The sequence below is a fragment of the Astyanax mexicanus genome, chromosome 17 (genome assembly GCF_023375975.1).
Source record: "Astyanax mexicanus isolate ESR-SI-001 chromosome 17, AstMex3_surface, whole genome shotgun sequence".
Lineage (NCBI taxonomy): Eukaryota > Metazoa > Chordata > Actinopteri > Characiformes > Acestrorhamphidae > Astyanax > Astyanax mexicanus.
Window position 1 is genome coordinate 7,614,483 of NC_064424.1, and position 24,724 is coordinate 7,639,206.

At 37.6% G+C, this 24,724-nt stretch overlaps 1 protein-coding gene across 11 annotated transcripts in view; it reads right to left on the minus strand.

Annotated features, from left to right (window-relative positions):
- Positions 1 to 24,724, minus strand: part of ncam1a (neural cell adhesion molecule 1a) — a 428,525-nt gene that overhangs the window by 68,745 nt on the left and 335,056 nt on the right. For 7 of the 11 annotated variants that reach the window (XM_049466503.1, XM_049466504.1, XM_049466497.1 and 4 more), the window contains 4 exons: positions 20,394 to 20,578; positions 16,523 to 16,619; positions 14,362 to 14,529; positions 10,332 to 10,457 (listed from right to left, as the gene is read on the minus strand). In XM_049466503.1, coding sequence (XP_049322460.1) covers positions 10,332 to 10,457; positions 14,362 to 14,529; positions 16,523 to 16,619; positions 20,394 to 20,578 — 576 coding nt within the window. Of the gene's footprint in view, positions 1 to 5,407; positions 5,423 to 10,331; positions 10,458 to 14,361; positions 14,530 to 16,522; positions 16,620 to 20,393; positions 20,579 to 24,724 lie in introns of all 11 variants that reach the window. The other 4 variants (XM_049466496.1, XM_049466495.1, XM_049466498.1 and 1 more) reach the window with 1 other exon arrangement.

Genomic DNA, 24,724 nt, shown 5'->3' on the forward strand with positions numbered 1-24,724 from the left:
TGGTTGACCTTCATTTATTAAAGACTAAGTAAATTCCTTTATTGAGTAGTTCTTGCCATAATCTGGAATAGAGCATTACTCAAATAGAGTTATTCACTGGATACCAACTTGTATACTCTACCTCTTCACAACTTTACAACTGATGCGTTCAAGCATTTTATTAAGAGGCAAGAAATTCAAATCATTAACTCTTGACGAGTTCAGCACAGCTGTTAACTGAAAGCTGAGCATTCCAGGTGACTTCATTTCAAAAAGCTAATTGAGAAAATCCAGCCAAGATGTGGAAAGTCAAATCTATATTTAGTGAAAATAGACTGTGGAGGGGGCGAAAAGCATTGAAAAAGTGGATAAGATTGATCTCTGGCCAGATCTTTGCTTTTAATGCAATCAAGTGAAATCGGAAAGTGAATCGATCACCAAAAACCAATGTTAATGTGATTTAATCTGGTTTATTATGTTTAGAAATTGGTAATAGGTATTCCTAGAATTCCTAGTATTCCTAGAATCCAACGATCCAATGATGTCAGTCACTGCCATTTCTATACCTCCCCCACATGACGCTGTCTGCTTCTGATTTTAGAGTCCTCTATTTTCATGGCCTCTGTTGCTTCAATATCATCACTATTCACCGCATGCGTCCCCGAGGACGTGCTGTCAGAGATGTCTATTGGCCCGGAGAGAGGGGACCTGTCAAGGACCTATGGTAAGTAACTACGTGGCAATGGAGCATGGGCAGCACTTCTGCGTGTCCCTGAAGGACAGTTTTGGGTATGGTGGTCAAGGCTTTTCAGCCCTGGTGCAGTGGGAGGCAATGTGTGTGTGTGTGTGTAAGAGCAGCTGTCAGTGGGTTGTATAAGCTGTCCATCACAACTGTCCTTGGCCCTTGCCCACCTCCGTACTGTGTGCTTTCCCTCACGGCACCAATGCAACCGGCTATTGTGCTTGAGGGAGAATATTTTACCCCCTGCAGCTGCTTCTGCAATGAGATTACATGCCATTTCTTCTCTTACGACTTCCCCAGGCACCACCGCGGACGCCCGAGGCACAGCACCTCCCCTACCGAAGCCGCTCTCGTGACCGGTGTTAATCACGACATCCTCAGAGCTTTCGTCCACACTCTCCTTCGCCCGTACTCTGGAGACTCACAGACAAGACACTGTGGGCAGGCTGGTGCTGAAGCACCGATGAGTAGCTGTCAGAGCACTTCCACCACCTCTCTGTACTTTTAGGCTCCATAAATGTCACAATTAAGATATTTCCACTCAGCAGAAGGAAGGGAGAAGAGCTGCAGAGTGCTGTAGCTGTAGAACAGCATGAAATGCATAAATGTGACTTCAGTGTTTCACCAAGGAAACATGTCAGTGCACACTCTGTACACAGCAGACAGTAAGAGTAAAAAACTGTATCAAGTACCCATAGGTAAATAGAGACAGACATACAGCGTATATATTTATATATATATATATATATATATATATATATATATATATATATATATATATATATATATATACATGAGCTTGAGTCATAAAAATCACTAATGTGATGGTAAGTGCAAATAGCATTGCCATTGCCGCAACACATCTTCTCATTCACTGAAGTGGATTACGGGGGTGTTTTACACTGTGTGTAATGTGTGCAACCACCTACTCTTTTTATATCACTGTCTATATGTGCATGTTGCCTAAGCAATTTAAAATCGAAAAATAATCTAATGGCGAGTTTCTTTTAGAGAAGTGATTTTTTTCTCAGGAGCATCATCACAGGGCACTCGGAAAAAAGCACAGTGACTCGGTTTCAATACATCAGCTCACAGATGCAGCCTTGTGCTGATCAACATCACCCTTTGAAGTGATACAGAAGAGAGCACCATCTAGCCACTCAGAGAGGGCAAGGCCAATTGTGCTTTTTCAAGGCTCCAGCAGCTGATGGTAAGCTGCATGAGTCCACTGGACCTCTCGATGTCTCCATGTATGCTGACTGTTGACTAGTGTACACTTCTCTCTCTCTGTATGTAATATTGACTATATATATAGATATATATATATATATATATATATTTATATATATATAGATACAGATTCACAGAATCACTTTAGCAGTTCCACAAAGAAACCCCGAGCTAAGCTAAGCTCAGCTTGATCAGATGATGATATTGCTTTACTCATTTTCAGATTTTTTTTAAATTCTTTTAAAGATGCAATTAAACAAAACTATGACTGGAATTAACTAAACAATAAACCTTTTATGAATAGATTTCTAAAATAACGCAAGTGTGCATCCATCAGGCTCTGTTTCTTATTAAAACTGTTAGAGAGAAAAGAACGAGAGCTTTAAATATGCTTTATTATCCTTCTAACTGGTGCACTGATTTCAGCAATCAGGTTTAATTGTGTAATCATGACAGGCCTACAGTGCTGCTGATTTAAGAAACACAGCCAATAAAAACGCTATCCAGCTCAAGTATGATGAAACTGGCACTCATCAGTAAAGAAAAAAACAAAACTTGCCTCTGTTGCACAGAAAAAAAAGAAATGAATCAGATTTTCCAACCTCAGCTTGTATAATAACTCATAAGTACTTATAGTAACATACAGTACGTTTTAAATGTTTGTCTTTTCAACAAAGGTTTCAAAATGCTTTATATTAACATGTTCAATGGTCTCATGAATAGATGTTATAAGGAATTCTGAAACCTCTCTTTGCAATGTCACTATTATTATTATTATTATTATTATTATTATTATTATTACTGCTTAAGTTTTTTAAAAGCTTGACAATCATTATAAGGTATGTGTGCCATATAATGCAATATATGTGCATGCATAATGCTGTGTGAATACATGAATCATAGGAAGTGTTACCTATGTAAGGTTATACAGCTTTAATTGACATTTTTGGCAATTTTATCTTCATTATTTAATTCATTACTGATCAACATCACCCTTTGAAGTGATGATGGGAAAGAGCGCTATCTACTGTACCCACCCAGAGAGAGCAAGCCCAACTGTGCTCTCTCAGGGCTGCAGCTGCTGATGGCAAAGCTGCATGAGTCCACTGTTGATTCACAGAATCACTTTAGCAGTTCCACAAAGAAACCCCGAGCTAAGCTAAGCTCAGCTTGGTCAGATGAGGATATTGTTTTACTCATCTTCTGATTATTTTTTTATGATGCAATTAAGCGAAAGTATGACTGGAATTAACTAAACAATAAATCTTTTATGAATAGATTTCTAAAATAACGTAAGAGTGCATCCATCAGGCTCTGTTTCTTATTAAATATGTTTTATTATGCTTCTAACTGGTGCACTGATTTGAGCAATAAGGTTTAATTGTGTAATCATGCCAGGCCTACAGTGCTGCTGATTTAAGAAACACAGCCAATAAAAATTCTGCAGCTTAACTGGTACTTCACTGACTCAGTCGCTGAGTCAGTCAAAAATAAACCTGTTGAGTTGAGCTGAGCATTCAAGTTGGAAAATTCTATTGTTCTTTTTGTTGCACTTCCCAAAAATGTTCTCAAAGCTCAAAGAGGTGGCAGGTAGACTCGCTGCAGACTGTCAGTGGCTGTCTTTAGGTGTAGTGCTATGTCTGTCTGAGCTGCTGTGGTGCTCCAGTCCTGTCATGCGAGATCTGATGAATGTTTGGTGAGTGTATGGAGTGCTCGGATCATTGTGTCGCCAATCACCTCTCACATCCATGCGGGTATACCTCCACAACAGGAGCAGACAACGCCATTCATCTCCAGTGAGCATGACCACATTACACTATCATTACAGGATATGGGCCCTCTCCATGCCTGTCTGCGTCTTTTCTATTACGGGATAATGACCATGAGACCATGCTTCCCCCGTCAAAATGATCCCTGCCACTGACAGGGCTAAACGAGGGCCGGCCTGTCCGTCAAATTATCAGCAACATCATACAAATGCAACCCTGGGTCTGTCTCTAAGTGGAAAACAGTGTTTTTCAGTGTTTTTGCTCTGTTAATTATTTAATGACTGTTAGCAACATCTACTGCACTGCTCTGTTTACAGATAGTTCTTTACCCTGTATAGAAAAACTGTTAATACCCTTATCTCTGGAAAAAAATTAAGAGACCACTTCAGTTGCTGAATCAGTTTTTCTGATTTTGCTATTTATAGGTTTATGTTTGAGTAAAATAACCATTGTTGTTTTATTTTATAAACTACAGACAAGATTTCTCCCAAATTCCAAATAAAAATATTGTCATTTAGAGCACTTATTTGCAGAAAATGAGAAATGGCTGAAATTCAAACCTCAAATATTGCAAAGAAAAGAAGTTCATATTCTTGGAATTTTTGGCATGTCCTCCTCCACCAGTCTTACACACTGCTTTTGGATAACTTTATGCCTTCTGGTGCAAAAATTCAAGCAGTTCAGTTTGGTTTGGTGGCTTGTGATCATCCATCTTCATCTTGATTATATTCAAGAGGTTTTAATGTGGTAAAATCAAAGAAACTTACTTTTTTTCCAGAGCTGTATATGTGTCTACAAATGTTCAGTGAACTCAAAATAGTTGAGTAATGTTTGAAAATCAAATCCCTAACTCATAATTAATGCTGGGAATCTGTATGAACAGACTCCTGCTATAAGATGAAAATTGGTGCGTTTTACCAATGATAAAAAGAAAAGAGGGTGGGAACCTTAAAGTAATGGAAGAAATAAAATATATACACAGGCACTAGGGCTGACTAAAGCAGTGGTCTCCAATCCACCTCTTGGAGATCCATCCACCTTCCATCCAATTTGCATTTGGAGTTGAATTCCAGCTCTAATCTGTCACTCCTCAGGAGACACAGATTAACCGGCTCACATGTGCTGGAATTCTGCCTGTATTAAGGGAACCGACTCCAAGCAGAGGGCTAGAGACCACTGAACTACAGTACAGCTACAGTATAAACACACATATAAATATATAAGCACATACACTCTTCTCAGCTTCTAATGCTCTCTAACTCGCCGCTACAACAAACCTTTGTCCGTGTCAGAGTAATAAAATGGAATTCCATCTGGAAAAAGCGTGTGAGACATGAGATATTGCGTGAGCTCTCCAAAAGTCTTTAACGCGAGCGCTCCACTCCATGCCTTCTTGTTCGCGCTTCAAGGAAATGAGCAAACAGCCACTTAATTCAGTGGGAAAACAGAATATTTCAAATCCAATTTCAGCGAGGTGTATGAGTCGGCATGAGCTGGGAATACTTTAAGTCCTCATTTAAATTTCTCATCTAAGCTTCACTACCTTTGGCTAATAGCTTGGAAGTGGCAGAAATGTGCAGAGTAACTGGTAGAAATGGAAACAAATGGCAAAACAAACAGAGATAAAACAGTGTCAGAGAAAAAGAAAGAAAGGACGAAAGAAAGAAACAGAGAATGAAGCACTTACTTGTGAAAGTATAGCCTGAGTTGCCCAGTTGAACAAAAACAAGATGAAAACATGAAAAAATGAGAAAACAGAAACAGTAAACATATGAGAACAGAAATAGACAAAAAAAGTAAAGTAGAGACGTGTTTTTTCCGGCTGGCCACTTTAGGGTTAAATAACTAATTGATGTATCCATGCTTAGAGTTTTCCCACTTTAAAAAACTTCAAATTCAATTTATTTTGCATGCATGTGCAAAAAAATAAAATAATGGACATTATATAAGCTTAACCCTCCTGTTGTGTTCATTTGTCAGGAACAAGCAGTGTGAATATTTCATTACTAACTCCATTGCTAATTATTCTATTAATATTTAGTGCAATGGAGTTCCTTACCTCTAACAGGTAATGGTTCAATTGGGATAATTCACTAATTTTTCATAAAAAAAAAAATTCAACCTTTTTTAATGTTTCCCTACTTTATAGCATTGCAATTTAGTTGTAGTTTAGTTTTTGCAGGGGGTGTTGTGTTGCAAATATTCGAGATGAACCATTTTCATATTATATGTTGATTACACTAATTAATGCAAGCAGAATAAGTTTCGTACTGAAAAAATACTTAAAAAAAATAACCCAGATCAGCTGTACTACTTTAAGAAGCTTTATGAAGATACAGTAGATCTTGATCTGTGGGCATAAGCAGACACTGGCTTTAGCTTTTTAAACACTGATAAGCCCTATTTGGATGGGATTAGCTTTACATAGCGAGACGGGATACAGTAATTATTATGGGAGTTTCTCAGTGATTTTAGTCTCTTAGTTTGAATGCACCATTTAAATCATTTTTACAGATGTGTGCTTCAGTGTGCTTCTGCATCAGTAAAGATCCTGGTGCCTTTTACTGTCTGTAACAAGCCATAATTATTTATATTTTATTTCACTTTTTTAACTAATTTTCTTCCCAATTTACAAGGCCAATTACCCAACCCACTCATCAGCACTCCCCCTATCACTAGTGATGCCCCCCCAACACCAAGAGGATGAAGATAAGCACATGCCTCCTCCGATACATGTGAAGTCAGACTCTGACTTTTTTCGAACTGCTGCTGATTTAGCATTGACGAGTATCATCACAGCGCACTTGGAGAGAGCGCAGCGACTTGATTTTGATAGATCAGCTCACAGATGCAGCCTTGTTTTGATCAACATCACCCTTTGAAGTGATGTGGGGAAAGAGCGCAATCTATGCACCCAGAGAGAGCAAGGCCAATTGTGCTCCCTCAGGGCTCTGGTAGCTGATGGCAAGCTACATGAACAGGATTCGAACTGGAACAAGCTATGATTATAACCTTAGGTTATACCTATCCATTTTAATTATTATAATTAATACATTATATTCTGTGGAATTTTATTAAGTTTATTAAGATGCTATTTAAGCTTTTTTGCATTTGATTTTCTCAAGTATACAGGCACTTGAGAGAGGCATTTAGTTTTAATATCCAAATCTAAAAGACAAGCTAAAGCATGGCTGATAAGAGTGTAAGAGAATATCTGGCAACACTTTCATTCAAGAGCAAAAGGCAGCTTTTAAACAAGATAAGATATGTGACTAAAACTACATGTAGATAGATAGATAGATAGATAGATAGATAGATAGATAGATAGATAGATAGATAGATAGATAGATAGATAGATAGATAGATAGATAGATAGATAGATAACCAGCAGATATACAACCAAATAATGAATGCTGTGTTACACCAATAAGAGTCCCTGGGCTAGACTCCTAACACTACTACATTGGTCCACCTCTGTAAAAGGAATAAGCTTGTAAGACAGTTAAAATAAAAAAGTGTCAGGTAAATGCCTTAAATATAAATATCAAGATGTAATATGTATGTTTACATGTGTCAATTATATGAGAGAACACAGAGCATGGATATGTCAATTAATGTTTCTCCAAATGTGATTAAATTCTTTTTAATCAAAGTCAATAAGCAACCCAAAATGGCACAGCCGAATGCCTTGAATAAAGCCACAGATAAAAAAAAGAGAATGAGAGCAGGACAATGGGAATGAATGGGAGTGAATGGGAGTGAAGGGACGCTACTGAACGCTACTGAAGCACAGGGTGGGCAAGCACCACAGACGAGCGGGTGATCAAACGCGGTGTCAACCTGCCGATGACTAACGAGTGCTACTGTAGTAATAACTATAATAACAAACTGCAGCCCTGAATCCATCCTTCATCAGTGCACTCGTCAAGAAAATGAAAAAAAAGAGGAAGAAAAAAAAAAGAACAGAAGCAGAAGAGGAAGCTTTTCTGTCTTTTATTCATTTATTTATTTATTTATTTATTTATTTTTTGGTTTGGAAGTGCCTCTACTAGTTAGCAGGTTTTCAAAAAATGATGAAAAAAAGGAAAAAGAAAACGGTAACCCCTTTAAAATAAGACTATCTTTATAAAGGGTTTATAAATGGTTTACAATTAGTTTAATAATGGTTACTAATTAGGTTGTAAATGCCTTAAAAATAAAGTATCTATCTATCTATCTATCTATCTATCTATCTATCTATCTATCTATCTATCTATCTATCTATCTATCTATCTATTATAATCAGTTATAACACATGCGTACAAAGGGCAACAATGACCTGTTGTTTGTCAAATAGTGAACCCACAGCCGTCTATATTGTTGCCCTTTCTACATATGTGTTATACGTATGTGTTATAACATTTTTAAGGTATTTACAACCTAATTAGTTACCAATAATAAACTAATTGTAAACCATTTACAACCCCTTTATAAAGGTAGTCTTATTTTAAAAGTGGTACCAAGAAAACAGCTTGAAATATGTTTCTTTTTTCTTTAGTTTTTGGTTATTTCATTACAAAGCACTTACAAAGCAGAGATGGATCAAGTGAACAACTGAATCGTATCAGCGGGAAAAGTCGGTTTAATAAAAAAAAAACACGGACAGAGAGGCAATTATGTGCATTTTTACAAAGTCACTTAATTCCTACTAGTTTAAGAGGAAAGTGAATTATCAAAGAGCCACTGCTTCTTCTCCTCCTGCGCTTTCTCCCCTCCGCACGCACTTTTCTAATCTGCTTCTGGGCAGAACTCGCAGAGAACTGCCTTTGTTATTACATTCGGTAATTATCCTACGGGTTTAAAAAGACTGCGATGCCAAAACCTCGGTATTAAAGAACTTTCTACAATCAGCATGAGGAGTCCTTTAAGTTAACATGGTACTGAATGCAGCAGACAACTCGCCGCTTGGCAGCAGTTTGATAGCATGAATGCTGCTACATTAGCGGCGTAATAACAGGCTTATCTACAGGATATAAACTTTAACCCTTTGATCTCTAGGCTGTTTTGGTGTGTTTTTCTTTGTTTTTGTCAGTTCCTCTTTTTTCAGGTCTTATAACACAGTAATTATATCAGACAGTCACATGCCCTGATCTCTTTTACTCCAGAAGACATACAGATGCTCAAAAATATAATCATTTAAAATGTAAAAGGAAGCACAATTGTTATATTTTCCTGAAACTGATCAGGTTTTGTTTACATTTTACCAAGCGCCTGTTTTTTTTGAATGTATATACTTTAAATATATTCACACCTAAGATATATATCTTTTCAAAAATGGCTAAACTAGAGTATTTATGAGTTAAATAAAGCATATGAATATTGATGATAGTTCATTACATGGTTTATTAATTATTACTTTGATAAAATACATGGAGAAACAGCATCAGATGGATTTTTTTTTTTGATAATCAATAATCACACCTCTAGGATACATGTAGATTAACTTTTTAAAAACCTGACACTCAGAGCAGCCTATGCCTTTCAGCATTTTGAGGATCAGGACACACAAAGAAAACTATATACAAAAATGTAAACATTTTAGTCTAAATGAATAAAAATGTTTAGTGCAAAATAAAAAAGTTTCACACTTTTTTTCTGTGGACACTTTTGAGTTTAGTGATTTAGTCATTTACTGATATTATTTGGTTTGAAACATCATATAAATATGTTTGAAGCACTAAAGGTAAATAATATTGGTTTGGGAAGGAGATTATTTTTCACTTTTTAAGGTGTTTTTCTCAATGGGTTTCTTGTAGATTTAGCTTTACCGCACTGGGATGATATCACTATTTTTAGAAAGAGTAAGCTCCGCCCTTTCAAACCATATATGGATTTTGTTTATGTGTGAAGAGATTCCTGAGTAATTAAGCTGAGAACACAAGGTGCGATTTTGGATGGAAAATTTGTCCATAGGGTTCTAAGGGTTAACCACGGATCACTAAATCATTTAATAATAATGACTGTTAATGAAAGGCTGCGGTGATTCTTTGGTCGCAAATAATCAGATTGATCTCTAAAGAATAAAGAATCTGAATGAAGCTGGGCCTGTAAACACAAGCACACATATATATATATATATATATATATATATATATATATATATATATATATATATATAGCACACACACACACATATATATACGGCACACACACACATATATATAGCACACACAGCTCTGGACACATATGGGAGCTACAGTATCATACTCTCATCATCTCACTCACTCTCTGGCACCAGCAGGAAAAAAGCTACACACTCCACACAATGACAGCAGGGAGCACTGGTGAGGTGGGAAGCTAGAATCATTAAACATTAGCTTACTCCCAGAACACACTTACACACTTACACACACTTAAACACTTACACACACACATATATAAAAGCATAGGAGTGGCACTGCATCCGCCAGGGGTAAAATCCTGCAGGGCAGGGATGCACTGAGTGGCCTGCTGCTGAACTGCTGAGGGTGGGGGTGGGGAGAGAGAGAGCGCCACAGTTATGTGGTACACACAGAGTAAGAGAGAAAGAGAGAGAGAGAGAGAGAAAGAGAGAGACACAGAGTGGTACTTACTGACAGGTTGTGTTTTAAAAGTCTCAGGGGGACAGCTGTCTCCTTCACCCTTGCCGTTGATGGCGGACATCTTGACCTCGTATTTGGTCTCCGGCTTGAGCCCCACAATAGTGATGAGGTTGAGACCTGAAGAGCAGCAAGTTTTAGGAATATAATGAAGCAGATGCTGAAACTTTTAGATATACAGTAAAATGGAAAGTATTTGCACTTTATTTAAACTGCATTTATCATTCAACTCGAGTTATTAGTCAATCTTAATCATAAAATGTAGGTTTTAATCTAGTCACTTATCAGAGTGGATACATGACATAACATGACCCTGTTAGTCAGACTAATTACTTAATAAAGGGGAAGTTTCCCAAAAAGGGATTAAGCCTGGGTGTAGATTCAAATTACAAAATACAAAGAGAAAAACAAGAGAATAAAGAGAAAGAATGTAAGAGAATAAAAATGGAAATAAAAAAAAATAAAATAAGAATAAAGCATGAATACAAAATGGAAATAAAAAAAATAAAATAAGAATAAAGCATGAATACAAAATGGAAATAAAAAAATAAAATAAGAATAAAGCATGTATACAAAATGGAAATAAAAAAAAAAAAAAATAAGAATAAAGCATGAATTAAACATGATTCAAAAATGATTAAAACAATATATTAAAAAGAAGGAATTACAATAAAAAAAAGGCTTAATCCATGTTTGGAAAACTTTAAGCTTTTCTCTGCTGACATATTTTATGGAGATGCGGATTTCGTTTTCCAGCAGGACTTGGCACACTGCCCACACTGTCAAAAGTACCAATTGATCGTATAAAATTTTTCCCTTGTTTGGGAAACTTCCTTTATATTTAGTATTTTTTCTGACTAATTGCGTTATATTATGTTATGTAGTTATAAACTACATAAGAAACTCATAAGACTCATAGGGTCCTATTTTAGCAATCTATAGGAAAGCCATCAATTGTGAACCAGGCAGCTTGGTGAAATGTGCAAAAGGATATGTACTAATTCTCTCATTTAATTAATCATGGGTGTGTTCTGGGTGTAACATGCAATAAAACCAATAAGTGTGTCACTTGCCATTCCCTTTAAGTTACCTTAAAGGGAATGAAAGTGCTTCTCAGCAGAGGAAACTGGTTATTTGTGTGGGAAAGTAATTTTACTGTTGATGTAAATGTATGCTGATTTGCATAGCCACCAACTGGCACACGCTATGAGTTTTTAATTAGCAGGGCTGTACATGTGTTTTGGGGACACACCTGTGGTGACAAGATAGCAATGGATGTCTGACTGTTGACGTCTGTCTAGGTTGCTTTCGGTCAGTGGCGCACCTGAGTTTTCCGTTGCTAAAATATCAATACACCAGAAAATTACCAGAACACACCTCATTTCCAGACCAAAGCGCCTTTCAGTGTAGATATATTCAGAAGCACTGTTGATATTTAAGCAATGTAGGTGCAAAGTGCTAAGACAGAAATGAGCATTGTGCTGTGCCTTGAGCAGGGTGTAAGATAACGGTTTGAACACCAGATGGAAATAAATTGCTCTTCTTACAATATGAAAAATGAAATAATTCTGTCACGGATGAGAGGGATGGACGTAAGTGCAGATATAATAATTATATTTATTAAACAAACAAGAATAATAGAAACAGAAAACAAAACAAAACAGCAAACACTCATACACTGGGCTATTTATACACAGGGAGGGTGAATACAGGTAACGATGGGACGGGGTTACAAACAAGACACAAGGTGATAACACTAATGGCTAGGGCAGGGCTAGGGCGGGGTCAGGGCGGAGACAGGACAGTAACAAAACAATGCCATGTGCTAAAGAAAAGCACATGGCTGGGAACACAGACAGGAAACCAGAGACAGACACAGGCTGAGGTGTGACAATTCTGTCCTTTCTGACAAGCCAATATGGCTGCCAGATATAATTTTACATTAACCTGCAGGCTAATTATTCAGTAATAAATGATAAAATGATATTTAATATTCAGTATGTAAGCTAGCAATAAATAAAAATAAAACAAATTGAAGGCCTATACAGAGTCTGCTTTAAACTATTATGCAACATTAGAGTATATCAAAAGCTTGAGCATTCAGTCACCTATAGATGCACTAAAAGTTGGGTTGATGCATCCCTGCTGTTTAGTTGGAAAGAGAAAGAATGGTAGTCCAGACCTGGGTTTTCTGATTTGAGGGATTAAAGAGGGAGTTGCCCAGCACTTGTATTACTTTTATCACAAGGAAGAGAGAGAAGAAGAGGTTTTCTTCACAAGATGTGTTTTGTTATGGTCCGCTCTTTAGCAGACAGATTTGTTGAGTAACACAAAACAATAGAAAAGAAAAACGTCAAGATAAACCATTGCTGGCGTTATTGGATTTCCACACTTGTGATGGAGGCTGTGATGAATCTGTGTGGGTCTGCCCACTGCCACGTTCCTCCACACTCCCCCCAACGCCAGCAGGGACTGACTGACAGAAGGCCTCTGCACATGCACGGGTCTCTTTGACGCTGAAGAAATGTGTTTCGGTGCATGCTGGTGTGTGTGTATACGTGTGTATACGTGTGCATGTGCGAGTGTGTGTGTATATATGAGTGTGTGTGTGTGTGTCTGAAGCATGTTCTGATGAATGTCCCACGGAGGCTTGGCTGACAGAGCGGGCTGTCAGCAGCGAGTGAGCTGACACACAGCCCCCCTCGAGAGAGAGAGAGGCAAGACAGCGCCCACAGACAAACAGAGCACATTTCAGCCTCTGACAACAGCTCTGAGCACTCTTATTTAGCATTCAAGTGAACCCTATCCCTTCCCCTCAATTGTGCGCTCTATTTTCGGTAGACTTTGCATTACATTTCACGCCTGACAGAAATGGCTTTGGTGAAAGAGCAAGAGCCTTTTTTATTCCTGCTTTTTTCTTTTTAAACTGCCAGAAAAAAAAAAAAGGTTGGGTTTCCACTACAAGAAATAGCGAGAGGTTGTGGGCAGTGTTAGCGGTGGGTCATGGTGACAATGAGTCACTAGAACCGTTACCTTTCTTTCCTAATGGAGGTCAGTTTGTGCTTTTCGCAGCGCGTTTAGGTCACAGACAATAAGCGCAGGAATTCAAAGCAGGAACATAGAATGATTACATTGTAAATGGAGCACTTTGCTAAGAAAATGTGTCTGGAAAAATCCATAGAAATCTTCATCCTTTCCAGAATGCTATGTGTGTATGTGGTATGTGTGTGTTTGAATGAATGCATTCAGCTAGTTACATTTGCAACTATCGCTTAAACTGAGTGTTACAAGCTTGTATAGTTCTTGTAAGGAAGTACTGCCAGTAGATTAGGACCCTCTGTAGCTAATAAACATGAACAGGCAAGTGCTGTAAGATTTTGTGAAAAAAACAAAACTGCACTGACTTTAGACTTGATAATAAAACACAGTGGATCAACATCAGCAGATGACATGTCTCTCCAAACCATCACTGATTGGTGAAAACTTCACACTAGACCTCAAACAGTTTGGACTGTGTGTTTCTCCACTCTTCCTCCAGACTCTGCTCCCTTAATTTACAAATGAAATGTAAAATTTACTGATGACCAGTGATGGTTTTATGGAGAGACATGTCATCTGCTGGTGTTGATCCACTGTGTTATCAAGCCCAAAGTCAGTGGAGTTTTTTTCCGGAAAAAAATCTTACAGCACCTCTGCTGACAACTTTTATGGAGAAGGGGATTTCATTTTCCAGCAGGATTTGGCACACAGCCCACACTGCCAAAAGTATAAACTGGTCTTATATAATATTCTAATTTCTGAGACACGTTTTAAACTGAATTACTGAAATAATGTAACTTCTCAATGATATTCAACTTTTTTTTAGATGCATCAGTACATTTAACAAAATATCTTCTGGTCATGTCTTGGAGCCAGATGACACAGGACACCTTCAGAGGACTTGTTGAGCTCATTTAAAAGATCAGAGCTGTTTAAGACACTGGTGGTTTTAAAGGTGTGTACAGTTTGTGTGTTGGGCGCTCACCATCTTCCACATCGTACTCCTTGGTAACCCAGTCCTGGCCCTCCACCCTCCATTCAGCCTTGTACTTGAGAATGGGCACTCCTCCACTGGAGTCCGGCTCGTCGAACTCCACCTGAGCCGTGCTGGGGTACGGTGTGACCCGCTCGATAGAGGGAGCCGATGGCACCTCTGCATAAAACAAACACAAACACACACATATAAACACGCACACACATATATACAGAGGACAATACTTCAAAACGCTTCCTGATACACACAGAACCCCGAACAGCGCTGCTGACAGCTGCAAAACTATACAGCACACACACACACACTCACGCACAGCGGGCCTCCCTTTAACATCACTGCCATTCCTAGATATGAAAAGCTGTGAAGTTTTTCTGTATTCTGAGGCAGAACGTCTGAAAAAAAAGGAGAAGTTCAAATGTGGCCCTTTGTCGCCATGACAGACAAAGATACCAAGTAAACTTGAAGAAAAGCAAATTGCTGACTCATAACAAGCCATGGTTTACTGTGCGACTCCTAAAGGACGACCAATTCCAGCAGAGAAGCCACATTTTCTCCAACCCAACTTGCTTTTTTTTAGAAACTTTGCCGGATAACAAAAAAGCTCAGATTTTTCCCTCTCAAGTGCTGATTGTGCAAATAGGCATGCTCGGCTGTACGGAGGCTTAAAAGCCTCTGAAGATGAAGAAGGGCGTCACTCCTACACTGTCCGCTGCACAGAGCCTAAATAATCATCTCCGAGCCACCCACACCAGCGCACTGCCCCACTTTATAGAGCACCAAAAATATCAGAGAGAGGCTGGCGGCATTTGGAACTGTCTGCTCTGCAGCCTGGAAATTACATCCCTGCTGCGTTTATTACCCCAGAGCCTCAACCCAAAAAACTACAGGAACAGACTCTAATCCGGAGGCTAAAACACCTCTGTTTGAGGATAATTTACCTTCCCTGATGCCTGGTGGTTTGGAAATTAGCACTGGTAGGATTTAGAGCTGCTTTTTACGACATTAAGCCACTTACTGTAAAAAAAAATACACTGTATGCAAACCTAATGAGAGGTTTACCTTCCAGCTTTACGTCATAACCAAATTTCCGACTGCTCTGCTCTGCTTTGCTCTGCTCTGCACTGCACTGGCTTGCACAGCCCTCCGGCAGTGAAGTGTATGAAATACAGATTTTATTTTCATCATTGGATATATATATATATATATATATATATATATATATATATATATATATATATATATATATATACTTAACTCTCTCTCTCTCTTTGACTCTGAGGATATATACCCTCATCTTCACTGAATAGAAGAGAGTCTAAAATTGTAGTGCTATCCCATAGGAACAGACAACAGTATTTATTAAGCTACACAAACAGATGTATTGCGTAATGCATGTACACTATAACGCAACATCCTGCAGATTTTGCCGTATGGGGTGAAGTGTGGATATAATGTTCAATAGCATACAACACATTAAAGACAACAGCAGTATGTGGGCAAGCATTGTCCTGTTGGAATAGTGCACCTACAGTACAGGCTACAGTACAGTACATGACAATTTACATTGTAGATTCTCACTGAAGGCATCAAAACTATGAATGAACACATGTGGAGTTTTATGTACTTAACAAAAAATGAGCTGAACCTCCACAGTCACCGGACCTGAACCCAATCCAGATTTGAGGTTTGGGGTGAGCTGGACCACAGAGTGAAGAAGGCAAAGGGGCAACAAGTGCTAATAAACACCTCTGGGAACTCCTTCCTTCAAGACTGTTGGAAAACCAAACATTTTAGGTGACCGCCTCTTGAAGCTCATTGAGAGAATGATGCCAAGAGTGTGCAAAGCAGTAATCAGAGCAAAGGGTGGCTATTCTGAAGAAACTAGAATATGCTTTTTTTTGGTTATTTTACCTTTTTTAGTAAGTATATAAAACTCCACATGTGTTCATTCATAGTTTTGACACTTCAGTGAGAATCTACAATGTAAATAGTCATGAAAATAAAGAAAATGCATTGAAAAAGAGAAGGCGTGTCCAAACTTTTGACCTGTACTGTATGTGAATTCAGAAATGATGCTGCAGAACTTCATTATTGTAACGTTAGACTGTCAAAAACTGCTTGATGTTTGCTGGTAAATTTTTGGATTACTAACCTGCTTGGATCAACAGGAACTCCTTGGACTCTGTGCCGATCACGTTGGTGGCCGTGCAGTTGTAGCTGCCAAAGTCACCCTGGGATTCTGGAGTGACCTGAAAAAAAAAAAAAAAAATGGGAAAATAAAAAATAAAAATAAATAAATAAATAGAAACGGAAAAAAAGGGGGCGGGGTTACATCACGCCCTTGTGTGCTCTGACCTAGCATGATACAGACATTTCACTTTTCGGTCGACTGGCTTCTGGGAAGCTCATTGCCATGGCAATAGCACTGGCCTTTTATTCCTCACCCCTGGCAGTCATCTTGCTCGATAATTATTGAGTGACACAGAGAGAGAGAGAGAGAGAGAGAGAGAGAGAGAGAGAGACAGTAGGACAGGAAGAGAAAGAAAGATCGAGCGTGAGAGAGAGAGAGCGAGACAGAAAGACAGAGAACAAGAGAATGTGAGAGAGAGAAAGAGAAAGAGGAAGAGAGTGGGACAGAAAGATAAAGAGTGAGAGTAAGAAACAGTGTGTGATAAAAAGACACACAGAATGAGACAGAGAGAGTGAGAAAAAAGTGAGAGAGAAAAAGTGAGTAAGAGAGAATTTGTGAGAGATAGAAAGAGAGAGAGAGAATTAGAGAAAAAGAAAGAGTGAGTGAGAGACAGAATGTGTGTGTGTAAGAGAGTGTGTGAGATAAAGAGACGCACACAGAATAAGAGAGAGAGAGAGAGAGAGTGAGTGAGAGAGCATGTGTGTGTGTGTGTGTGTGTGTGAAAGAGAGAGAGAAAGAGAGACAGAATGTGTGCATGAGAGAGAGGTAGAAAGAGAGAGAGATATAGAAAGAGAGAATTAGAGAAAAAGTATGTGAGAGACAGAGTGTGTGTGTGAAAGAGAGAGAGAGTGAGTAAGAAACAGACTGTGTGTATGTGAAAAAGAGAGAAAGAGAACAAGAGTGTGTGAGAGACAGAAAGAGGGAGCGACACAGAAAGAGAGAAAAAGTAAGAAAGTGACACATATAATGTGTGTGATAGAGAGAGAGGCAGAAAGAGAGAGCGAGAGAGAACAAGAGAGTGTGAGAGAAAGAATGAGAGAGAGAAAGAGAGAATTTGTGTGTGTGAGAGAGATAGAAAGAGAGAGAGAGAGATAGAAAGAGAGGGAGAATTAGAGAAAAAGTGAGTGAGAGACAGTGTGTGTGTGTGTGTAAAAGAGAGAGAGTGAGTGAGTAAGAGACGGACTGTGTGTATGTGAGAGAGAGAGAGAGAGAGAGAGAGAGAAAGAGTAAGAAAGTGACACATAAAATGTGTAATAGAGTGAGAGACATAGAAAAAGAGAGAGAGAGAGAGAGAGAGAGAATTAGAGAAAAAGTAAGTGAGAGACAGACTGAGTGTGTGTGAGACAGAGAGAGAGAAAGAGAGAGAGAGAGAGAGAGAGAGAGAGAAAGAGCGGGAGAGCAGTGGCACCATTAGCTCGAGCAGCCTGGGAAAGTGTGCCACCGGTAGTGGGGCCGTGTCAGAGAGAACACTGTGAGCTCCACAAACTGGCCTGAAAACCCGACAACATCCTGCTGGTTCACACAGTGTCTCTCCAGCCTGCCCTGCTGTATCACCATCATCCACACGCACAGTTTCCACACGGCCCTCGGAAAGAACACGGGGCGACGGCGCGGTTCTTTATTTTATTTTTGGTCTGCGTTTTTGTTTTTTGTGAGAGGCTGATTACTTCGGGATCGGTGCCCCGCGAGAGGCCGATGACAACGCTTTTTAAGCAGCCTCAACAATGCGCACAATGCGTCATTATTGCGAAAGTGCTTTAATTAGTGTAATTAATGTAATAGGTCGTCTATGAGGAAAACAAAACAATGAGGAAATCATGCAATTGAGGAAACAAAATTACATGTATTATTCAGTGGTATCATTAAGTTGATAGAGTGCACTACAATAAAAAACGGTTATTACACTCCGACTGCCTGAGCTCCTGGGCTAATAGAGGTTTTGACAGATGCATATGCCAGCTCTATTTTATATGGAAATGGACAATTTAGGGTTCTGCGAACTTCCAGCAAAGCACCAGCAATCATCGTTCGTTACGTTCAGTAATGATATAACCCTATACGAATTCAGCAGTCAGCAATACAACACGCCTTCCAATGACTTACGCTGTGACTGATGGAGGTAGACAGATAACAGCTCATATTAACCCTCTAAAACCCTTTAACTTATACTCAAACATCTGGTGGAGGACATTTGAGTCACTGTGTCTTATTAAAGAAGCTGTTGAATAGAATTCAACCTGATTTTGTGATCTCTACCAATCAGCTGAGATATATCAGGGTCATAAAACTGACTTTAGGTTGCTGTATCGTTCACTCTCCATGCATGTTGATTGCTTTTTGTGGAGTTCTTAAAGGTACTCAGCGGTGTGTATCAATAAAAAAAAGATTCAGATTTTTGAATCACAACAGAGTGAATCATCACACTTTTTAAGTATTTTTGGGAGCGAGACAAAAAGAAATTGGCAGGCTAGAGCCTTTTTTATGTTACTATAATATTTATATAACAGTTTTATTTATATAACAACTTTTATACTAAACTAGAATTTTTGTTTAATGTGCTAAATTACTTCAGAGTTTAATGGAGAGCTTTAATGGAGAAAATAAATGCTAATGTAGCTCCATATTCCACATTCAACAATGAGTGAAAGAGAGAGAGAGAAAAGAAGAGAGTGCTTACTATATTTTAAACTTAACAGTAAGCAACACATGTTTATTTCACTAATGTGTCACCAAGTTCTTTAAAATTTGCCAAAAGAAATTGCGTTAAACTTTCCAGATTAACCTCAACATCCTTGGTAAGCCTATATTTTTACCTTCTGAGACTTAATTTTTTATTTCTCCCAGCTATTTGGGATTAGTAGGACCTAACGTATAAAATATGAACTTTGTGCAGAAAGTCTTTTTGCAGAAGACAATGTCCTCATTTAGGGAAATAGTTTTTCATTTTATAAAGGATCCTTGTCATTTGGGATCCGAAGAAACCAATTAGTCTCAAAAACAATAGTTTTGTTTCCTATACTTAGTAAATTCACTTTGTTTTTTTTTCCTGGCCCATGTTTCTGTCTAGACTGGCTGTAGAAACTTTCGACTCGGATTCCATTAATCATGTTTTAAATTAATTGTGTTAATTAATGTTGTCACATGATCACTAAATAGTATGGGCAGTGTCTCCATATAAGCATAAGCATATTATTTTCAGAGGCTTTAATAAATATTATTATGCAATTTTGTACAACACTCACATTAGATGTTTGTGTTCTGATTTAAGTGGCTCAGATCTGATATTTGTTAAAGAGGTGTATATATATATATATATATATATATATATATATATATATATATATATATATATATATATATATATATATATATATATTTATATATACAGCTCTGGAAAAAAAATAAAAGTTTTAAAAAATAAAACTTTGATTTTACCAAATAAAAACCGCTGGAATATAATCAAGAGGAAGATGGATGATCACAAGCCATCAAACCAAACTGAACTGCTTGAATTTTTGCACCAGGAGCAAAGCAGCATAAAGTTATCCAAAAGCAGTGTGTAAGACTGATGGAGAACATGCCAAAGCTCTGCATCTTTTTTGTTATTTCAGCCATTTCTCATTTCCTGCAAATAAATGCTCTAAATGACAATGACAAACTACAATGTTGTCTGTAGTTTATAGAATAAAACAACAATGTTCATTTTACTCAAACATAAACCTATAAATAGCAAAATCAGAGAAACTGATTCAGAAACTGAAGTGTTCTCTTATTTTGAGCTCTTATTTTGAGTTCAGTGTGTGTAGAGGCAGTGAAGAGCTGCTGGATGTACCTCCAGGTAGCTGACAGTGGGAGTGTTGTAGATTTTGATGTTGGTGGTGTTCACGCCGGGCAGCTGCTGGCCGTCACGGAACCACTGCACGGCGGCACCGGGGTGAGCCAGAACCTCACAGGAGATGTTAGCAGCGTTCCCCTCCCACGTGTACACCGTCACTGCACCCTGGATCTTTGGAGCATCTGGAATTGTGAATAAAGAACCATTTATTGATTGAGAAACATAATATACAAGCCAGACACATGCAGTGACCTACATTCTAGACCATGTTAAAGGGAATGGAATGGAATAAATGCTAAATAAGCTTTTGTGACACTATCTAGGTTATATTTTTTATATTTTTTTATTATATATATTATAACTAGGTTGTATTTATAATCTGCTGTGAACATACTAGTAAACATACTAATAACACATTATAATGCATCAATAGCCATGTTTATAATGCATTACGAATCAAACTCAGTTCCAGCCTGCATAGTGCATTATAACATATAAAACCACAAACTCACACTCATGCTATAGTCATGCTATATAATTACTTTTAACCACTCATTAAGTATTATTATGTTTATTAGAATAATAAGAATAAAAATAATAATAAGAATATAATAAGATCCTTTATAATGTATTATATGGTGTCTTTGTATTCACAAAGATATATGACGCACAGTTTCATTATAGGAATATTATATGGGTATTATTGATAGATATTTGACTTTATGTCCCAGACATATAACCTATAATAAACACAGCTTATGATGCATTATGAACACAGATCATAATATACAATAAACTTATAGAGTTGTATGTATTTTATAAATATATAAATGTATATCCATATTTGTATGCTTTATACATGTTTTTTTAATAGTATGTTATAATGTGTTATTAAGGTGTTCACAGACTAAGGACATCGTTTTTTATAAGCTTTTTCATTTTTTAACACTTTAAATGTTCTCACACCAACCAAATAGTAACACTTTACAAATAACTACTATACAATACAACAATAATAAATGTCAATATATGATTAAGTAAATGTCTCACTAACTATATTAATTGACACTAGTTTAGACATTATTAAATTAATTATTAAATAATTGTATTGCTTATGAATATTGTCAATAATAATTGAGAGTTGAGACATAATAATAAAAAAGGTGCAATGATTAATAAACTTGTAATTAAACTAGTGTCAATTATTAATTAGCAAAAAACATTATATAGTGAGTATTGTTTTGCCTTTTGAATACATATGCTTGCTTTCTTTATCTATTGCAGTAAGGTTCTTTTAAACATGCTGAATAGAACTCTATTGAGATCTTATCTTGTTTTATTGTAAAAGCTCTAAAACTGTAGAAACAGAAATAGTGCTGCTTTGGGAATAATGCCATACCCAACACACTTTAGATTCTAGCAGAGATGTCGCGACACTCATTAGCACTCAATCCTTCCTGCTGTTGAAAGCACCTCTGGGGCAAGAGATTTCCACTGTGTGCTTTTGCTTTTAACAATTGTTTGGAAAAGAAAACCTGCTAAATCATGATTTAGGCAAAACTTTTGCTTTTTTGACAAGGATGATACTTTGATGATTTTTTTAGAGCTATTATCATTGTTATATAGGTATGAGGAAAGTATGAGCTATTGTTTTAACCAAAGAACTGCAATTAACCCAAAACTTTCATAAAAAACTAAATGGAATATCATTGAAACGTTACTTCATTTGAGTAATTCAGTTTACAATGTAAAACTCATAAAATATTATATAGATGTATTACACACAGAGTGATCTATTTTAAGTGTTTATTTATTTTTTTATTGTTAATGATTATGGCTTATAGTCAATGAAAACCCAAAAATCAGTGTCTCAGAAAATTAGAATTAAGACCAACTGGTACTCTTGGCAGTGTGGGCAGTGTGCCAAGTCCTGCTGGTAAATGAAATCCACATCTCCATAAAAGTTGTCAGTAGCAGAGGGAAGCATGAAGTGCTGTAAGATTTTCAGGAAAACAAAACTGCACTGACTTTAGACTTGATAATAAAACACAGTGGATCAACACCAGCAGATGACATGTCTCTCCAAACCATCACTGATCATCAGTAAATTTTACATTTCATTTGTAAATCAAGGGAGCAGAGTCTGGAGGAAGAGTGGAGAGGCACACAGTCCAAACTGCTTGAGGTCTAGTGTGAAGTTTCCACCAATCAGTGATGGTTTGGAGAATCATGTCATCTGCTGGTGTTGATCCACTGTGTTTTATTATCAAGACCAAAGTCAGTTTTGAACTGAGTTATATTTCATTTTCCAGCAGGACTTGGCACACTGCCCACACTGCCAAAAGTACCAATTTGTCTTATATAATATTCATTAATCAATACAGAGGTATTCAAATACATTTTTCTGTATATTGTTCTTTTGCACGTATTGTTTAATGATGTTAGCTGAGATCACATTTGGTATTTATCTGCATATATTTATGCAGTATTTAGGTTAAATAGGATTCATGTGCAAATGCCAAGCTTTTTGTTGTTATAGGCTTAATTTAACACAGTAATGGTGAAATGCTGAGTGATGCATTATGGCAAATTGAACAGCGCTTGGAGTCACAGAGTGCTACCGCTTGCATTTTGACAGGAATCAGAAACACCACTATAATATAGTGAGACTCCAACAGGGCAGAGCTCTTAATCTTACATTTATTTGCCACTGCAGAATATTTTAATTAAAGCATTTGTTATACCTATAAGGACAAATTCTTCTTTTTAATGCTGTTAGTCTACTTTAAACATATACTCATCATCTAAAAAGTAATTGGTTAGGCATGATGTCATGGTGTGTCAATGGTATTCATTCCTAATTGATTGCAATGCTGTTTATCTAATGGTTGCTAAGGTGTTGCTATCATATTCCAGGTAGTTGCGGTGGTGTTGTTAGGTGGTTGCTACGGTAATTTATTTATATATATAAGATAATCTGAGTTAATAAGGTATTCCTAAGTGGTTGATAAGGTGTTGCTAAGTGGTAGCTTTAGGTGTTTAGTACTATATATATAAGATATAATTTGAGTTAATAAGGTATTCCTAAGTGGTTGATAAGGTGTTGCTAACTGGTTGCATTTGGTGCTTGGTACTATATATATATATATATATATATATATATATATATATATATATAAGATAATCTGATTTTATAAGGTATTCCTAAGTGGTTGATAAGGTGTTGCTAACTGGTTGCTGTAGGTGCTTGGTACTATATATATATATATATATATATATATATATATATATATATATATATATATATATACATATGATAATCTGAGTTTATAAGGTATTCCTAAGTGGTTGATAAGGTGTTGCTAAGTGGTTGCCCAACAAAATAACGTGCTGGCTAACGGTCTGTGTTAATATCATTCTAGGGGGGCTTTAGTGATTCTTACCCTTAATAGCAGATATAAAGTCTAAACACTGCTAAAGTCCTGGAGCTGTTGTTCCGACTGTTACTGTCTCTGACATCCGGAACTACCAATCGATAGGCTGTTGTCTCTTGTAATTTTCTCAGCTGCAGGACTGGGCATACGGGGCGCGGGGGGCTCGTATGGGAGGGGTCCACAGGGGCTCCGTTGCCGCCCTGTTGCGCCCCCTGGGTAATTGAACTCTCCACCGCTAGATTGATAGACACAGTAGAGTCAGCACATCTCCCATGGTGCAGCAGTGATAAGGCACATTCCCCGTCCAATCTTATCACCATCTGCGAGCTCCTCTCAGGACCACAGGCTGCAACACCGGCGTGCAGATAGCGCCGGCACCAACCAAAATATCACTCTTTAGGAGGAAAAAATAACCTTATCATCACAGCGGCAGCAAGAACAATCACGCTCTCCAAGTGACGGCTTTACGACAGCGCGGACACTCACTGTACGCTGATGTATGAAAATATGCGGCTGGTGTTCTGAGGCGGGGTACGGCTGGATAAATGCTACGGCAACGGCGGCTGACGGCTGAAATGTACTGACATGCATTCTGTCAGAAAAAAACTATGTTAATTATATATACAGTATATTATATACACTGTGACAAAACAAGGGACTGAGAATACACTCAGCTTCAGTATGTTGTATTTTATTGTAAGCACAGGGCATCTCACAATGCAAACTGATCCCGATACATTGTTCTTCGGACTACGATACCCAGGATGCACCACACACTGACTCTCATGATTGCATGACACTGCACACGGCAAATCACCTGAATACTAAACACCTGCTAACTGGCCTATATAAACCCCTCACTACACTTCATTCGTTGCTGAGTGTTGTCGGTTT